General features: G+C 38.0%; 1 protein-coding gene and 1 pseudogene across 13 annotated transcripts in view; both read left to right on the forward strand.

Annotated features, from left to right (window-relative positions):
* HNRNPC (heterogeneous nuclear ribonucleoprotein C) overlaps positions 1-7,663 on the forward strand; it is a 56,352-nt gene extending 48,689 nt beyond the window's left edge. For 11 of the 13 annotated variants that reach the window (XM_036887429.2, XM_036887438.2, XM_036887425.2 and 8 more), the window contains 4 exons: positions 6,010-6,170; positions 6,687-6,800; positions 7,035-7,195; positions 7,295-7,663. In XM_036887429.2, coding sequence (XP_036743324.1) covers positions 6,010-6,170; positions 6,687-6,800; positions 7,035-7,195; positions 7,295-7,378 — 520 coding nt within the window. In that variant the 3' untranslated portion in view covers positions 7,379-7,663. The remainder of the gene's footprint in view (positions 1-6,009; positions 6,171-6,686; positions 6,801-7,034; positions 7,196-7,294) is intronic. The other 2 variants (XM_057488613.1, XM_057488615.1) reach the window with 1 other exon arrangement.
* A 3,630-nt stretch (positions 7,664-11,293) lies between these two features.
* LOC118913461 (U1 spliceosomal RNA) lies at positions 11,294-11,437 on the forward strand (annotated as a pseudogene).
* The last annotated feature ends 6,563 nt before the right edge of the window (positions 11,438-18,000 follow it).

The following is an 18,000-nucleotide window of genomic DNA, read 5'->3' on the forward strand; positions in this document are numbered from 1 at the left end:
GAAAAGTTAAGAACTGTTAATTGAAATCATTAAAAGATTGCCTTCATTTGGAAGAATTTTTACAAGTTTCTGCTATTGCCAACTGGTAGAATTTTAGATTCTGAGTATTTAGAAAGGCCTGCCAAGAATAGTATTCCTCCAAAGTTAACTGAATGTATTTGCTAATATTATCTGTTTCAGTGGTCAGATGATACATTGTAACGAAAAATCCAATTGATTGTTACCAGGTTCTCCATAAATTAACCTTTTCTAAATTCCAAAAAGTAGGCATTTTTGTTTTTAAGGCCATTCATTCCCAGTGTTAGTAGGTGTTGGAAGTTCTTAGATGAATTGAACATAAATTGCCAATATGTAACTACTTACGTTTATTAATATCTTAGTATTCAAATATACTATTAGGTCTGTTTCAGGTATTCTATAAACTCTGTCATACATAGTTGATAATTAACCCAAAGATTCATAGACCAAAACACATTTTCCTGGTTAGGATTACAAGCCCAAAAGTAGTTTTTTTTGTTTTAGGATGAGTATTCATGGGAGTCTATAAAACTAGGAGAGTTGTTTAAGGCACCCTTGCATGCAAAAAGTACTTGTTGATGTTGAAACTGATCATTTATAAGCTTCTGACAAAGATCCAGTTCCAGTTTTGTCCTGTTGAGAATCTTGTTGGCTTCTAAGAAAATTGATGGAGTGGTTCTTGCTGGAGGACTTGTTGTGTGAGCAGTCATTTACTGTATTTTATTTTTTATTTTTCAATTCCTTTGCGGTGGTTTCTTTTTAAAACTCTTAAATTTATCTAATTTATTTAAAAACTCCACATTGATTTTCATTCATTTTACTTTTGAAATCATGGATCATTAGAATGCAATACTTGCTGTTATGCCCAAAGTGTCAAAAAATAAATAGCACATTGTTGGAGGTTCACAGGCATTGAGGCTAGTTTTTGAGAAATCTTACCTTTCAGGCAAGGAGATTGGAATATCCTAAAAATAGATCTGAATGTTCTGAGGTACACTGACATACAATGCAAGTGAGTTTGTCATAGCTAGCCTGGAATTACTACAATCAGGTTTATAATGATTCATTCTTATAATCAGATCTAATGATCCAGAGACCAGTTCAGTGGTCTTTGACGTCTTTATAGTAAGCATTTATTCCAAATTGTATGTGATAACACGAATAATAATGTCAGCAGTATAAGCGACTAGAGTATAAAAGTCCTTCTGTTAGAGATTTTCCAGAATGGTATTACTACTCTATATCTCAATACATTAAGTAAACATGCCAGCACACCATGAAGTAAGTCAAACTCAGATCAAGTATGACTTAGGTATGACAACAACCAATGAAGCAAGCAGCAGTTTATGCAGTGGAGAAAATGTTGTGAAGTTAATGGGGGCTGCTATATTTCCTGAATTGTACAGGACTGTCTCATAGAAAGATGAATTGTATTGTCCTTTGAGGAGCTGTGAGCTCCCCTATTAAGATTTAAAGACTCGGGTATTTTCATAAAGGACTGTATTTTAACTTGACTTTGATATTAGGAGGTAAAAACCTAAAAAGGCAGATGGGGTGAGGGTACAACTATAGGGATAGAAAGTTTTGAACATCCCTGGTATATTTGGGGTAGCAGCTGGCTGCAATTGAAAGGAATGATGGTTGTGAAGAGGTTTATAGCACACAACTCCTTAATATGTCATACAGGCAGATATCTTAGAAATAGTCCCTTGGCTAGAAAAGAGAAACTGGAGGGAAAAAAGATATGTTAAGTAGTTACCATTATAAATGTTGAAAGGACAAGAGACAGAAGTTTCTGAGGTAGACTGGTCTTGGTGTGTTTCATTGACTTAAGAGAGTAGGTGCTTTGTAGGGAGAGAATAGTCAAGTATAGCTGAGATTTTTATCTTCTATGATTAGGATCACTGCATGAAATGTTACACAAAGGGAGATCGGAGGCTTGGAGTTCAGATGTTGGGAAGCAAGCAGTTCTGTTGTTGATACTACCCTACAGATCTTTTTCCGGGAAGGTGGAGAAGGGTTGTTGATACTACCCTACAGATCTTTTTCCTGCTAGTGGAGAAGATAGTAGTTGAGGTAAAGTAGTGTGATGGGGGAGTCAACGTTGAAAGGCAAGTCAGGTGAAAGAGGCTAACCATCATATTCCTTAAACTAATATTTAAGCCCTTGTTTTATTCTACACACATAAAGTTATAGATGCATTTTCTTAAAAACTAGTAATGTTGAGGATTCATGTGCTTACTGGCCATTTGTTAATCTTCAGAGAAACGTATTCAGATCCTTTTTCCATTTTTATATTGGGTTTTTGTGTTGTAAGTCTTCATGTATTCTGGATATAAGTTTCTGGATACAATACCTGATAATTGACATTTTTGAGGTTTATAACTGCTTTCAGTTTTAGTTTCACCATCACCATTCTGCTCTGTGATCATAGATGTGTAACTATCAGTTTGTACTCAGGACATTTTTAGTTAGTTTGTGAGTATTATGGTTTTGTTTTAGACTGGAAAAATTACGGAATTCTGGGCTCTTTGGAAATTATATATAGGCCATAGACATATGTCTGTGGAAACAACAAACTAGAGTGATGCTATTCAGTAGAGCTTTCTGTGATGCAGATACTCTGTATCTGCACTATTAGGCAGTAGATAACAGCCACATGTGACTATTCAGCATTTGTTTAAGAGATTGGAATGTATATATAGAGTCCTGGTGGCTATAGAGTTTGAGGCAATTACCAGTCATCAATTAGGAGTTTTTTAACTAAATGGATGGAAAAATCTGTTCTTTGATTCTTAAAACTCATACATAACTTTTGCAGTTGTGTTATATTGTTTTCTGTGGTTTCCTATAGATATATCCAACAGACCGCATTTTACTGATACTCACTGGGATCTTAGTTACCTTCCTTTTGTTAAATCATTCCTTTTGAATCTCATCATGGATTTATACATGTTTCTTTTGTCCTGTTTCTTTTGTACCTAAATATAAAGCATGTTTATCAGAAATAAGTAGTATTCTAGATTTGGTCCTGATCAGCTCAGATAGAATGGAATATACCTGATAACTAGTTGGTTTCCAGAATTAACCTCTTAGGTATTTGATAATTCATATGCCTAAAATTATTCATCTAAATTCTTAAGACAGGCAACAGCTATGTTACATTAAATGTATTCAGGAGAATATAGATTTTTACTAATTCTAGTTGTTTCAACTTTGGTAGTAATTGAAATGTATTAGTATTATTCAGATTTTGAGACCCCATATAGTATGCTATATAGTCATTTAAGAAGCTTGTTTTTTAAAACCTGTATTTTTAATAAATTCCTTGTAATGCTTGTGTTTTAGCTTGGAGATGAGGATAGAGGTTGTCTTACCTGTTTAGATAATTGTGTGTCCAGAAATTAACTTCTTTATGGTGGTATTTTAATTTCTTTTATTCTGACTATATTTTATACCAACACTTAGTGTCTAGATTCTGATTTTTAGGGTCTAATCATAATTCTCTTGGGGCTTAGTGCTTGTTACTTTGGTAACAGTGAAACTTTGATGAAGATTTTAGTGATTTGGACATTATACATAGGGGATCAGCAGTTGCCTCATGTGATTTGCCATATAGCGCTCTTGTGGGGAAAATGGTCCTTTAATTTGTAGCTGGTTCTTGACGATGTCATACTGAATGAAATTCCTATAACTTAGCCCTTGGACCATAAAGGTCATTATGGTAGGATGGTTTTTTTCTGTTTGTGTTTTCTCTTCGTCGGGTCTTCACAATCATGCATTTTGACATTTTACAAGGCAAGGTCTGCTTAAATTTCTTTAGGGGAATCTTTGTATTTTGAGAGTCCTTTGTTGCTTGAACCAGCAGTAAGTTCTTTGGCATAAAAGGCCATTGGTATTACCAGTTGATCTTTGAAATACAATTTTCTTCTAAGAACTAGTGTATTATGTTTTGTGTTCATGGAGCCATTTGCATAGATTTAAGACGAACTGCATTTCTTGCCTCATTTTTGTTATGCCTGTTTACATGGGTCAGATGAAAGAGTATGGTTCAAAAGGAAAGTCCAGTGATTTGAATTGTAGGGAATCTGGAATGGCTAGATCATTGGTTTGGAAACTGGTGCCAGTGAGAGTGAGTGGTTTGAGAGGTAGGATAGATTTCTGAACCCAGCAGGGCTGGGGCACGAGCTGTTTTTTATGCCCAAAGATAGAGATAACTCACTTTTTGTTTACCTCCAGAGTTTTAAAAGTAACGTCTTGCACAAAGGAGAGACTAAGCTTTATGTAAAAGGAAAATAGTAGTATTAACAAAAAGTTCCTAAGTATATTTTTTATATGTGTTAATTTCCATAAATGGATTAAAAATGACAAGTTAACAGGCTAGTTAATACTTGTCTACTGAGAAGAAACCTCTGTAGAAGCACTGAGGCCATCCTGCCTTCTAAATTATAAATTTTCCTGTTTCTGAGGCTCAGACTTCAAGTGTTCCTTACTGGAACTTAAAACAGGCAGTATGAGTGCTTTAGTAACTTTTACTACAGCACTGATTCTTTGGCACTTGGCAAATCAGTAACTACTGTGCTTCAAGGGGAAAAGTTTTAGGTCAGTGACTAAAAATTGCTTAGGTGAAAATTAGTCATCCTCTCACTTGTTTGGTAGTGTTACATATGTTCTGATTTAGGAAAATGTACCTATGACAGCCACTCCTAGGAAAAGAAGGTATTTCCTTGTTAAAATAAGATGAAAACATTTTAGATTTAAGTTGGGTTGAACAGAAGAGAGAGTTATCTTTGAGAGCCTGTAAAGTCAGTGTATTCACTACCATAGGGTTGGAGAATGTTACAAATTCAGAGCAAAATAGCCACTAATAAGGTACATGAGAGACTCATCACTTCGTATATGAGTTATAACATTTCAAAGCTGTTTAATATATCACATTTTGTTCTTTAATACCTTTGAAGTTAGGCATGCAGCCATTGGTGGGATTTTTTTTGTAGAATAATACCTGAGCCTTTGAGTTAAGTTAGTTATTAAAAAGGTACAGAATTAATAGAATAAGATTTTTTTTTTCTTGTACTGGTGTGTCTTAACCTTCTTAGGCTGCCACAGGCTCTTAGAAAAATACCAACATGGAGTGTAAAGACTTTTTAGAACTGATGTCCATGTAAGAAGTTTTCTGTTGTCTTTTGAATTTTCTATTTACAAATGGAAGAGTCAGTAGTACCAAGCCATCACTTTGGTTTGTCTTTAGCAATCACTAGGATACTTGTCTAATGAACAGCGAGTGATTTTTGAAAGCTAAATGTGTGCTGGGCAGTAGATACAGGCACTGTGGACAGTGACCAAGATAGTATTCTCTCTGCCCTATTAGGACTTTTGAGTGGAGTTTATGCTTAAATGTTGTTTGAATTGATGGTGGTATTTCTTATCCAGCCAACATGTATGAAATGGCTGTTTGTTTTTGAGAGGCCAAAAATAGTTGATATTGGTAATTTTATATGGTTCAACCTAATATCACTAACTAGTAATGATGATTGGTATGCTTCTATGGGTGAAAAGATCAGGGATTTAGCTAACAATAAAACCCCTCTGTTTGTAGACTTAGTTAATTGTAGTCCATTTTGTGAGTACTCTTTTGGCTTATATGAATTGTTTTATTGTAACACATTATGAAGAGTAGAGCAACATAAAGGCCACTCATTGTAAAAGGTGTAATACTTTATTAATATTGCTGTGGCACAGAGAATCCTTTTATGTCCATTCACTTAAGGCCAAACACATCATTGGATATGTGCATTTCCTTGAAGGAAAGTAGTTGTGATACTAAAAATAGCAAGGAATGAAGGTTTTTATGACCTTTTGAATGGAATTGACTTAGCAAAAATAAATGAGAGACATTGGACATTCATTATTTGATAAAGTCACTGTTGTTTGAATTTGTTGACTTAATTTTAGTTGTGAAGGAATTCTGTTTTCCTTTTTATCAAATAGGATGTATAGTTACCCAGCTCGAGTTCCTCCTCCTCCTCCTATTGCCAGGGCTGTAGTGCCCTCCAAACGCCAGCGTGTATCAGGAAACACCTCACGAAGAGGCAAAAGTGGCTTCAATTCTAAGAGTGGACAGCGAGGATCCTCTTCTAAGTCTGGGAAATGTATGTATTAGTTTTGCAGCTTTGTGATTTTGGTATTTCTTACATGTTGAAGTAGGGAAATTAATGAAGTCAGTAATATTTTATTTTTGTACAAGTGGCTTTTCATGATTTTAATTATAAAAAAAGAAGAAGATGGTGATGAAGGGGGCCAGATCTGCCTTCTTACCTCCAAGACCCTGGTAATTTGAAAAAAGTCACTAGACTTTAGGGAGTTTGGGGCACCTGTTAAATTTGTGAAACGTCAGTCAATAAAACAGTACGAAAATGCTTTAAAAAGAATTGAAGTCTTTAGCAGACCTACAAAAGTCTGAACACAACTGCTAAGGGAAGTAGACACATTAGATCCAGTTTTAGTTTTAGATCCAACTAAAAATTGAGAGTCTCCATTACTGGGACAATCTGGTCCTGGCTCCATTTTTCACCAGGGGTCTCCTGGTGACAACTAGTTTAGTGTTTGGTAACTGGTAGCTTCTGGTAAAGTTGATTCTAATCTGAGTTTTTTTGTTTGTGTTAAAGTGAAAGGAGATGACCTGCAGACGATTAAGAAGGAATTGACCCAGATAAAACAAAAAGTGGATTCTCTACTGGAAAGCCTGGAAAAAATTGAAAAGGAACAGAGCAAACAAGGAGGTAAATGGTTCTGCTGCTTGTTGGGTGTAAAGTTGGGTTAGTACCAAAGACATAAGACAGTTGAAAGTACATGTCAGAATAGGGGGATATAAAGCAATTGAATATAAAATTTGGGAAGGGCATTTGTGTGGGAGGATTTAGACTTGTGCTGCAGTTCTGTGATCATTAGTGGGGATTGTCTACCTTCTGTGGACATTACATGCCCCTAGACAGACTTGTCCTTCTCATCCCCAGTAGAGATGAAGAATGATAAGTCAGAAGAGGAGCAGAGCAGCAGCTCCCTGAAGAAAGATGAGACTAATGTGAAGATGGAGTCTGAGGGGGGTGCAGATGACTCTGCTGAGGAGGGGGACCTACTGGATGATGATGATAATGAAGATCGGGGGGATGACCAGGTGAAAACCACGGGAAAGGAAAGAAAGAGGTGGTGGAGGGGGGAGCAGGGACACATGGAGTGCCTCTAACTCCATCCTATTTGTGTCTGTTTCTCACAGCTGGAGTTGATCAAGGATGATGAAAAAGAGGCTGAGGAAGGAGAGGATGACAGAGACAGCGCCAATGGCGAGGATGACTCTTAAGCACATAGTGGGGTTTAGAAATCTTGTCCCATTATTTCTCTACCTAGGCGCTTGTCTTAGATCAAAATTTTCACCAGTCCTCTCCCCTAGTATCTTCAGCACATGCTCACTGTTCTCCCCATCCTTATCCTTCCCATGTTCATTAATTCATATTGCCCTGCGCCTAGTCCCATTTTCACTTCCTTTGACGCTCCTAGTAGTTATGTTAAGTCTTACCCTGTAATTTTTGCTTTTAATTTTGATACCTCTTTATGACTTAACAATAAAAAGGATGTGTGGTTTTTATCAACTGTCTCCAAAATAATCTCTTGTTGTGCAGGGAGTGCAGTTCTTTACATTCTTTACACATGAGCTCAGTAACTGCTTCCCTAACTTGCAAGGCAATCTCATTAGTTGACTAGCACCTGAGAGCAGCTTTGAGTTAGAGTGTGTGTGCTAAGCCCTGGGAAGAGTGCTATGTGGGGCTGGTCAACACAAATGTAACAATGTATTTTTGTGAATGAGAGTTGGCATGTCAAATGCATCCTCTAGAAAAATAGTGTTAAATAGTCTTAAGATTTGTTTTCTAAAGTTGATACTGTGGGTTATTTTTGTGAACAGCCTGATGTTTGGGACCTTTTTTTCTCAAAATAAACAAGTCCTTATTAAACCAGGAATTTGGAAAAAAAAACCCTGGTTTTTAATTTTTATTTTTGTATTCTATAATTACTTCAAATTCTTTCTTTCACAGCGGACTCTACAAGAACCCTAGAATGTACTAGATGTATTTTTGAGTCACAGTCATTATGCACACAAACACAACTCGGATTCTATGTCATTGGTTGGGTGTTGGCATTAAAGATACAAGTAGCTTTGATACGGAGTGAGGATTCTTTTGCTGAATGGTTTTTAAATCTTAATGAGAAAGTTTGGTAACTACATTAAAGCTCTTCATCAGTGCTTTTGGTCTACTTAGCACCCTTTTTTGAGATTTTTGGTGTGTGCTAAATTGTTTCATCCTTTTAAATAGAAAAGGCTCACATGTCAAAATTTTAGGAAAATTGAAACAACTGGGCAATGAAACGTCTGTCCCATTTTTGTCCTTGTCTGTGACTCAGTTACCTTCTGGATTCTGAGTTGTACGTATGCCTCAGTGTTACTGAAGATGGGAAAGCTCTTTTCCTGGTCCTCTATAGTCCATGCCCTCCCAGGTACCTGAGGACAAAGGTTATACATTAATTTTGCTTTGAATTAGTTCAGTCCATATGAACTAATTTTTGCCCTTTTCCCCTCAACTTGACTAATTGCATTGATTTTTAGTCATGGTACAGGTTAGCAACCAAACTTATAAGGATGGATTTATTAAACATCTTTCAGATTATGATGCTTACAATAGTCCCAAAAGGTCCAGTTCATGTTTTATATTTTAGATTTTCCAGCAGAGCAGAATGAAAGCATGACTAGTTTGGATTATCATTGACTTAAATTAACCCTTGTGTTCCCCAGAAAGTTGCCGTTGTTTCATAGCTGAGCAAATTTATATATCACCTCTGGGCAGAAGTCATGTCCTCTTTATAAGGATCTCATAAATCATTTTTTATAATGGGTGACAAAGCAGAACAGAAGAGGCTGAGCTATGGACTACTGTTGGATCCCAGATCCACAGTACAAAAGTACCTTTTTTGTGTTCATTTCATCTACACTACTTACCCACGTAGTTTTCTGATCTTAGGTGATCTTGCTTTAGCACATTAACTTACAACAAGAAAATAAACTATGCTTAGAGGAAAGGATCAAAGTTCTAAGATGCTGATAAAACTTATTTAAGATTATAGTAGCCATCCATATTAGAAATACTAGACCAGTTAGTCTAGGCATGATATGTCTTCTTTTTAATTCCCTATAAAACCAGTATTGAAACTGGAATGCCCTTTTTAAATAGCTAGAGAAATTATCGTACAGTCATAGGAAATATACATACAGACACGTACATAGGATTACTGAAAAAAATAGCAAAGGTATTGGTCTGTTTTGATGAGGAAAAGTCATTTCACACTAGGTCTCAGGCTACTGTGAATTAAATCTCAAGTTAACTAAGAGAACAGCACTAGCTTTGTATAATCATAGGTATACTCTTTTAATACTTTAAAATTCAGGCTCCTAGGCCAAAACTACAGCAAAGTAAATGAACCATGATTAAATAGCATAAGTTAGTGTCTTTTGAGATCTGATCAAATCCAGATATTACAGACTTTGAAAAAGAGACTAGTGTTCTTAAAGACCATTGACCAGATGGTAGTTACATTACTTAACACTGGGCCCCAGGAAATGAAGATGAGTAGGTTCAATAGAAATTACAGAGGCAGTGCAGCTTAAGGTGGAAGCCTTGACATTTTTGGTCAGCTAATTGTGTAGAGGAATTCTGGGTAACTTGACAGTCTCAAAAAGCATTAATGCTATTCAGGGTAAATAAGATGTAAAAATACAGCCATGCATTTGTTGGGAATAAAATTCAAAATGGATTTTTTTCTCAATATGCCATGAAATCTGAGAAAATAGCCTGGAAGCTTTTAAGAATGCAGTTTCCAGCCAAGGTTGGAAAGTAAGAAAAAGTGGGTGATGAAAAATCTCTGAAACATTGGGAAACTTGGGAGCTTGCTGGCTAGGGTACTGTGTAGTTTGATGCTGGCTCACCAGTGAAAGGAGCTAACTTAAAGCTATTGGGCTGGAATGGATGACAAATTTGGAATGCTTAAAAGAGGGTTCCTCTAGATTTTGGTTCAGATGTTACCCCAACATCTGAAACCTGAAGTGATTATAAGGTTAGTACCACTCTGTTTAAAAGCTTGTTTTACAGAGGGAACCTTGGAACAGGAAGAAATGTAAACAGGAACAAGATTACAATAAATTGGGAATAAACCTGAAGTCAAATGAGGATTGAAAATGTCATGGAAGAAATGGAACAAAAATAAGCATTCCAGCCATACAGTAACCATGAAATGTCAGTAAAGGAATCTACTGAACAACTTAGTAGCAATATGTTATTTGAGGAGTAAGTAGCTTGGGGAAGCAAATCTCAGAGGTATGATAGAGTAAGAACAGGTGACAGTGTACTTCACAAGTGCTTGTGTTTTTAGGTAGATCTAGATGAATTGGGGTGCATTGTGTAAATAGCTAGGGAATCAGGAAGTATCTGTACATTGAATGAGATCAGTTGAAAGATGTGCTTTGCTCTGAGAACATGTGCCTGGCCTGTCACAGCATTGTCTGACCACTGGTGGACTAATGTGATTTTCAGAAGAGAACCAGGAACTATCATTTATTGTGGCCTAGGAGAATGAAGGCTTAGGCACATAAACTTTACTGTTGACAGCTGACTTTTTTGAGGAAAATTCAGCTGCACCAATGTCAAGTCGAGTGAGAATTTCTGGACCCTAGTTAAAGTCAACCTTGACCAAGAAACTGCATTTCAGTTGAATTTAGAGGTATCAAAGAAAAAGTACTCTGATAATGCAAGGAAAACAGCTAATAGTAAACACATTATGACAAATGAGAGTGGCCAGTAAATGCGTTACATATTACAATGCAGAGTATGGGTTACTAAGTAACTTTGAAGAACCGCACTTGCTTCATCAATGCTGTACCTCACAGAGAACAAGTATTTTTTATATTATGGCATTAACTAATAAGGAGAAATTTTAGTATTTGAAAAAACTTTGGGATAAAGTAATTTGGCCAGCTAAACTGCATAGCAAAAAAGCATACGGATGTATATTTGGGATAACAATTGCAAATGTTTGGAGAGACTACATTAGGGGTATTGGAAAATTCTAAGCGAGTTTTTGTTAATCAGGTTTATAATAAAGTAAATCAAGGAAAAGGCCTCAAAACTATGTGGTTGCATTAGTAACTTCCAAGGTAAAAATTTTAGACTTCATACTTACCTGGCAGGGGAGACACTTGCCAGGGGAGGCTTATCCATTGCACTTCGGATGTGCCGACCCCTGCAGTTTCTCCAAATGTGGGAAACTCAACTGCATGATTCGTGGTAGTGGGGGACTGCATTTGTGCTTTCCCCTGAAAAATAAAAAAAATTAAGATTTCAATTACAAAAAGCAGGACCTGTTGGAAAATGTCAAAGCCCTGTTAATGAGTGAAACTGGGACCACCCCCCTTCCACCCACCGCTTAAATTAGAACTACAAAACAGATACAATGGAGTGAATGTCAGGAAGATAAAGCAGTTAATAGGCATTTTACAACCTAAAAATGTAATTAGAATAATCATCAGTATATTATCAACTTAGTTGTCAAGTGGTCCTCACCCTTGCTTGTGCATTAAAATCACCAAGAGCTTTGAAAATCCTGATGGCAAAGTGTGCACTCCAGACCAATTAAATCTCTCTGTGATTGGAACTCCCAGCATCAATGCATTTCAAGCTGCTGTAATATCAGTTTTCTACCAACATGGGGAGCCACTGTACCAAACATTTCTAGGCCCTATACACCAACGTTGAAGATTCTGTGGTATGAGAATGTGTAACTGCAGACCTGGTCTGCTGCTCACACCATTTTAGCAATGTCTTGTGCAGGAAAAAATACATTTTTAGGTGGGAACCCACCACGTCAGCTACTGAGGCTCAAGGCTAATATTCACAGAAGGGTTTATATGCACCTAGCATGATACTGGTTAAGCACTTAACATTGAATCTAATTTGATTTTTAGCACAATCCTATATCCTATATATGTAAGTATGGAAATAGTAATTATTGGTTCAGTGAGTTCCAGAGAGATTAAGTACCTTGTTTAAAGCCCCATAGTTATTACATAGTAGAATGAACATTTCAACATCTGATCTGATGTTAACATCCAAGGATTTTTGCTCAGGAGAGTAAATGATATTTTTGAATCCTGAATCCCAGGAAACGACAAACTATTTCCAAAATATGGCAACAGATTCTAGGATCCTCAAAAGGAAAAATACTGTCACCATTTTTCTGTTCATTCTGTACACTGAAAACTAGTGTGGTTTGTATACCTAACAGTTGCAAAAGCACATTATTGAAAATGCTTGGCTAGGCTGAAGTGCTGCTGTTGAATGCAACATCCTTGGGCTTTAAAAATGTAGGAACAATACAAAGAATTCAATCTCTTACCCTCATTTCCCTCAGCTCTTACTGGGACACCCAGAGGCACTATTTTAAACCATTTCTTGTACCTCAAACAACAAACGTTACAAATAGCTTATAAAAATTACTTTGTCAGGACAATACTCTGATTACACAACTGGCCCTGTAGCTTGATGTCTGTGTGGCCCTTTTGAAAGTACCTGGCACCATCACTGTGTGTCCTGAGACTGGCCTTCCAAAAAAGTACTCATTAATATGAACAGGGTTCATTGACAAGGTGAGTCACCTTTGCAGACCCACACAAGCCAAATAATGAATTTCTGGTGTGAATTTGGGACATAAGTTGGAGTTTAGGGATGGGGAGTGAGCGTGAGAATCTACCTATTATAATAATTCAGTGACTTAGAATCAAGCCATCCATTTCCAGCTTGGTCCTTAACAGGTTAACAGGTTCCCATTCAGACTTGGAAATAGTCCTATGCCTAGGGACCATCAAGTCTTCGTGTCTGATGCAATTTTTTTTGTCCATTTTGTCCCTGCTCTAAGGGATACTTGCTCAGAGAGGTATGAATAAGATACTTAAAAGCCCCTCGGCCCAGCTGTGGAAAATTACCCCAACCAGGGGACTTGTCGTAGGGCAGTGTTCTGCTCAGTAGCTAGCTAGACCCAGCTGCCAGCTCAGCCTCACCCCCAGTATTTCTTTCCCTACTTGGAACCTGTAGTTTCTCATCTAGCCAAACGTGCCCTTTACCCAGAACTTTATATGGACCCTCCATAAAAGCTGTTCTGTATTAGCAGCTAGGTGGCTCCCAAGGCCCCAGAAGGTGCTGCAATTTAGCTGCCAGAAAGTTTTCTGCATAACTGCTGGAAATGCAGTGGTCTGCTTTGTCCTTGCCAGGTCCCCTATCCTGGACTGACCCTCTGCATTCCTACAGCTAGAGGTGTTCCAGCTCCTTCTGCCTAGACAGGAGGAGGAGCAGCCCTTCGCAGAACCTGCTTTCCTAACGGAAACCTAGCAGCATCCTCACTTCCTCACTGTTACCTGACTGCCTCTGACAATGGACTCAGTCTTTTGCATCCCCTCTTACCTGGGCATAAGATCCCATCCATTCTCCTGGTGGGGCCCAACTACAACCTGGGTACAGACCTAGGGCCTTATTATCTCCCTCCCTGCCTGTGGATCAGGCGCATGGCAGCACTCTGAAGTTGATGCTGTCTTAAACACCCACCTGAGCCTAAGGATATACATCTTCACTTCAAAATACAAACCCTCCAGCAGAGTCCCTCACCTCCTCAAGGAGTCTGCAGTCCATGCCAATGACTCCAAGATTCATTTTCTCTAGATCTCTGCAGACCTAGGAAGCTTTGTCTTAGCTTTGGTTTATCCAAAGAGTCTTGTTTTTCTCACCAGGGTAGCAGCCTCCTGCCTGCCCCTTGAACACTGTCCTCCATGTTGCCTTCCTTGCAATGCCCTCTGCGTGTTGTTTTTCACTAGTGGTTCCATAGCCACGCCCTCCAGCCCATGGGCACTCTCCCTCCTTTTTTTGCTGCTTTATGGTAATCTTCAGTTCTCTCCTTGAGCAGTATTTGTATTTGGCAGCTTCAGAATATCCCAGGCTCAATTCAGCTGCAATATGGTCACATACCTTTTTTCTTAAGAAGTGTGCTAGTCAAACAGTAATGACCGAAGTTAACGAAGTACGTATTCCTCTGTACCCAGCTGATGGAAATAATGACACAGCATATTTAACATAGCTGTTGTTAATGTGCTTTTAAAATACCTGTCCAGTGTTTGTTTTCTGCATTCTTACTGCCACACCCCAGTCCAAGCTACCATCACCTTGCTCCCGGCTCCCAGCAGTACCCTCCTATATGCTCATATCCACTGTAGTCCTTTGCCAGTCACTTCACCATTCCAGCCACAGTGATCTTTCCAAAACCCTCATATACTCATGGCACTTCTAGGCTTAAAGCCCTTCTGGCTTTACGTGCCCTCAAGATAATAACAGAACAGAGTATATATGGCCATAAATGGCTTCCCTTGTCCCTCTATCCAGCTTCTCCACCAAATGCTCCCTCACTTTCCCTGTTCCAACCAGATAGGACTTTCTTTGTACCTCTTACACCCCATGCTCTCCCTCTGCACCTCTGCCCATTTGGTTCCCTAGTTAACTTCTATTAATCCTTAGAGTGCAGCTCAAGTGTTGCTTCCTCCAGGAGTCCTCCCTTGCCTTTCTTACATAGGTCAATAGACTCACAGAACCAGGAATCTCATCCTAGTAGCACTAATTACAGTCATGCTCATCAATATTTCTCTTAGTAGAGTGGAACTCAATGAGAACAGGAGCCACATCTATGACTGTTCACTGATAGATCCCAAGTGCTTATCCAGTGGCTGAAACAAATACATGTGGAATGACTGAATGGGAAAGGGAAAGGAAGAAGTGGGGGAGGGTTAGCCTTGGGTGAGACAGCCCTGGAAACAGGCAGCCAGAAGGCCAAGCAAGGCTGAACACCTGACTTCACAAGGAAGGTTGTGGAGGAATGTACTACCTGTGCCCGTCCCAAGCGGATGCTTTCTTACAGTGAATATCGGTGCCACTGCTTTCACTGCAGTATTTCACAATCCTCTCCCAATGTCAGCTTCCAGAAAATCCCTCAGTAATCTGTGTCTGATGCCAAGGGTGAGAGAGGAAGGCCATTAGCTAAGAAAGAGAGATGTGCCTATTTCAATTAACCTATCTTTCAATACATTTAAGTCCAAGTACCTTTGCAAATCTCACCCTCCCTTTAGTGAGCAGCTCTCCTAACCCTCAACACCTGCATTTTTTAATTCTTAAAGTTGAAGATTATGTATATACTATACAATGCACACATTTTAGGCATATAGCTTGAAGATTTCAAAGTGAGCATGCCTGTTTAAATGCCACCCTGACCAGGGGATGGAACATTACCAGCACCCCAGAAACCTCCTTCCCCCCTCCAGCCATTACCCCACTAGGTAACTACTCCCGACTTCCAGAACCACAGGTAGGATTTGTCTGTTTTTGACCTATAGGTAGATGGAGTAGTACTATGTTGTTGAGGTTTGGGCTTCCCCCTGAGAGAAACACGGGTACCTTGGTTGCTTTGAGGGATGATTCCAGGAGCCCGGAGTGAGAATGCAGAAAGAGAGAAAGACAGTTCAGGAGGAAAAGCCAATACAAAGGTGTATACTGAGATTGGACCCATAATACTTCCCAGGATTGTTTGAAGGATGGGAGGACAGGAGGCCAGAATATTCATCCACCGGCTTCTCTTCCCCATGGACTGAGGAATGCCACAAGGAGGTTACTTCTTGAAGTTCTGGGCTGTACCTGATCTGAGTAGGCCCTGCAGTGTTGAGGGACATTCCCTTGATCTCTGTTTGGGAAAATTCTGCTGTGAACACTGTCTTGTACATGTTTTTTGAGAGCACATGTACACATTTGGACACATTTCTGATGGGTGGAATTGTTGGGTCATAGGGTATGTGTATACTCAGCAGATACTGCCACTCTTCCAAAGTGAATGTACTAATTTATATTCTCACTGAGTATAAATGAAATTTTCAGTTGTTTCACATACTTGTCAGCACTAATACTGTCAGCACTTTTACATTTTAGTTTTTTCAGTGACTGTGTAGTGCTATCTCACTATGTGTTTCCTTTTTGGTAAACTTTTTATTGAAGTATAGTTTACGGACAGAAAAGTGCACATATGCATACTGAATGATGTCACATACTGAATTCACAAAAAACATCAAGAAATCAAGAATTTAAAAAAATCACAAGCACTATAGAAGCCCCATGCATGCATGCCCTCTATACCACCATGCCAAGGACATCTGTTACCCCAATACCATAGATTATTTTTGCCTGTTTTGAACTTCAAATAAATGGAAAATGTATTATGTAGTTTTTGGTGCCTGGCTTGATTCAACATTATGCAGTTCATCTGTATTGTTCATCTATATTGTTGCATGTTGTAATTTGTTTGTTCATACTGTTGCATTACACTGCATAAATATATTGCAATTTATTCATTCTGTAAACAAGCATTTGGCTGTTTTCAATTTTGAATATTAAGAATAAAGCTGCTATGAACATTCTACAGCATGTCTTTTTTTGAACGTAGGTATTTCTGCAGGATATAAAACAAATAATGAAATTATTGGAATAAGTATATTACCCTACATCCTTACCTATCTATTTTCTAATTTTAATCATCCTGGTAGGTTTGAATGGTGTCACTTTTTAAAAAATAATCCATCTTTTAAAAAAATAAGTTTTTAATGTTAGATTTACAGAAAACTTGCAAAGATATACAGAGAGCTCCTTGTATACCCCTCGTCCAGTTTCCCCTAATGTTAACATCTTAACACTACTATGATACATTTATCAAAAGGAAACTAACACTGCTACATTACTATCAAATCCTAGACTTTATTCAGTTTTCACCAATTTTCACATGCACTGTGTGCATCTGCACAATTTCATCATGTATAAATTCATGTAACCACCACCCCAATCAATATACAGAACTGTCTCCTAGCTACAAATGAATGCTTATAACTATTTATTGTCACCACACATCTTCCCACTACCATCCTTAGCCCCTGGAAACCACTAATCTGTTCTTCTTCACTATAATTTTGCCGTTTTAAGAAATTATATTAATGGCATCATAGAGTATGCAACCTTTTGAGAATGCCGGCCTCACTCCCAAAGCATACTGCCCTTGAATTCCATCCAAGTTCTTAAATGTGCCAGTAGTTTGTTCCTTCATATCGATGTAGATGTAACAGTTTAATCATCATCTGTTGAAGGACATCTGGGACATTTCCAGTTTGGGGCTATTACAAATAAGGCTGCTAAGAATATTTGTGTGTCAGCCTTTGTGGACATAAGTTTTCTTCATTTCTCTGGGATAAATGCCCGGTAGTGTGATTGGTGAATAGTATGGGAAGTATATGTTTCATTTTATAAGAAACTGCCAAGCTGTTTCCCAGAGTTGCTGTATTATTTTACATTCCCAGGATCAATGCATAAGAGATCCCATTTCTCTGCATCCTTGCCAAGATTTGGGATTGTCACTAGTTTTTATTTTCACTTTTCTAATAGGTATGGTAGTGGGTTTCTGTTTTTTTGTTTTAGTTTTAGTTTCCCTGTTTGCATTTCCCTTGTGGCTAATGATGTGGACCATCTTTACATGTGCTCATCTGCCATCCATATATCCACTTTAATGAAATGTCTGTTCATGCATTTTGTCCATTTTATAATTGGATTCTTTTTAAACTGATGAGTTTTGAGATTTCTTTATATATTCTAGATATGGGTTTTTTGTCAGATGGCAAATATTTTCTCCCAGTCTCTAGTTTGTCTTTTCATCTTCTCAACAGAGCCCTTTGTAGAGTAAAAGTTTTTAAATTGATGAAATCCAGTTTATCCAGTTTTTCTTTTATGCATCATGCTTTTAGTGTGATTTTAAAGACAT

Source organism: Manis pentadactyla, chromosome 11 (genome assembly GCF_030020395.1).
Source record: "Manis pentadactyla isolate mManPen7 chromosome 11, mManPen7.hap1, whole genome shotgun sequence".
Lineage (NCBI taxonomy): Eukaryota > Metazoa > Chordata > Mammalia > Pholidota > Manidae > Manis > Manis pentadactyla.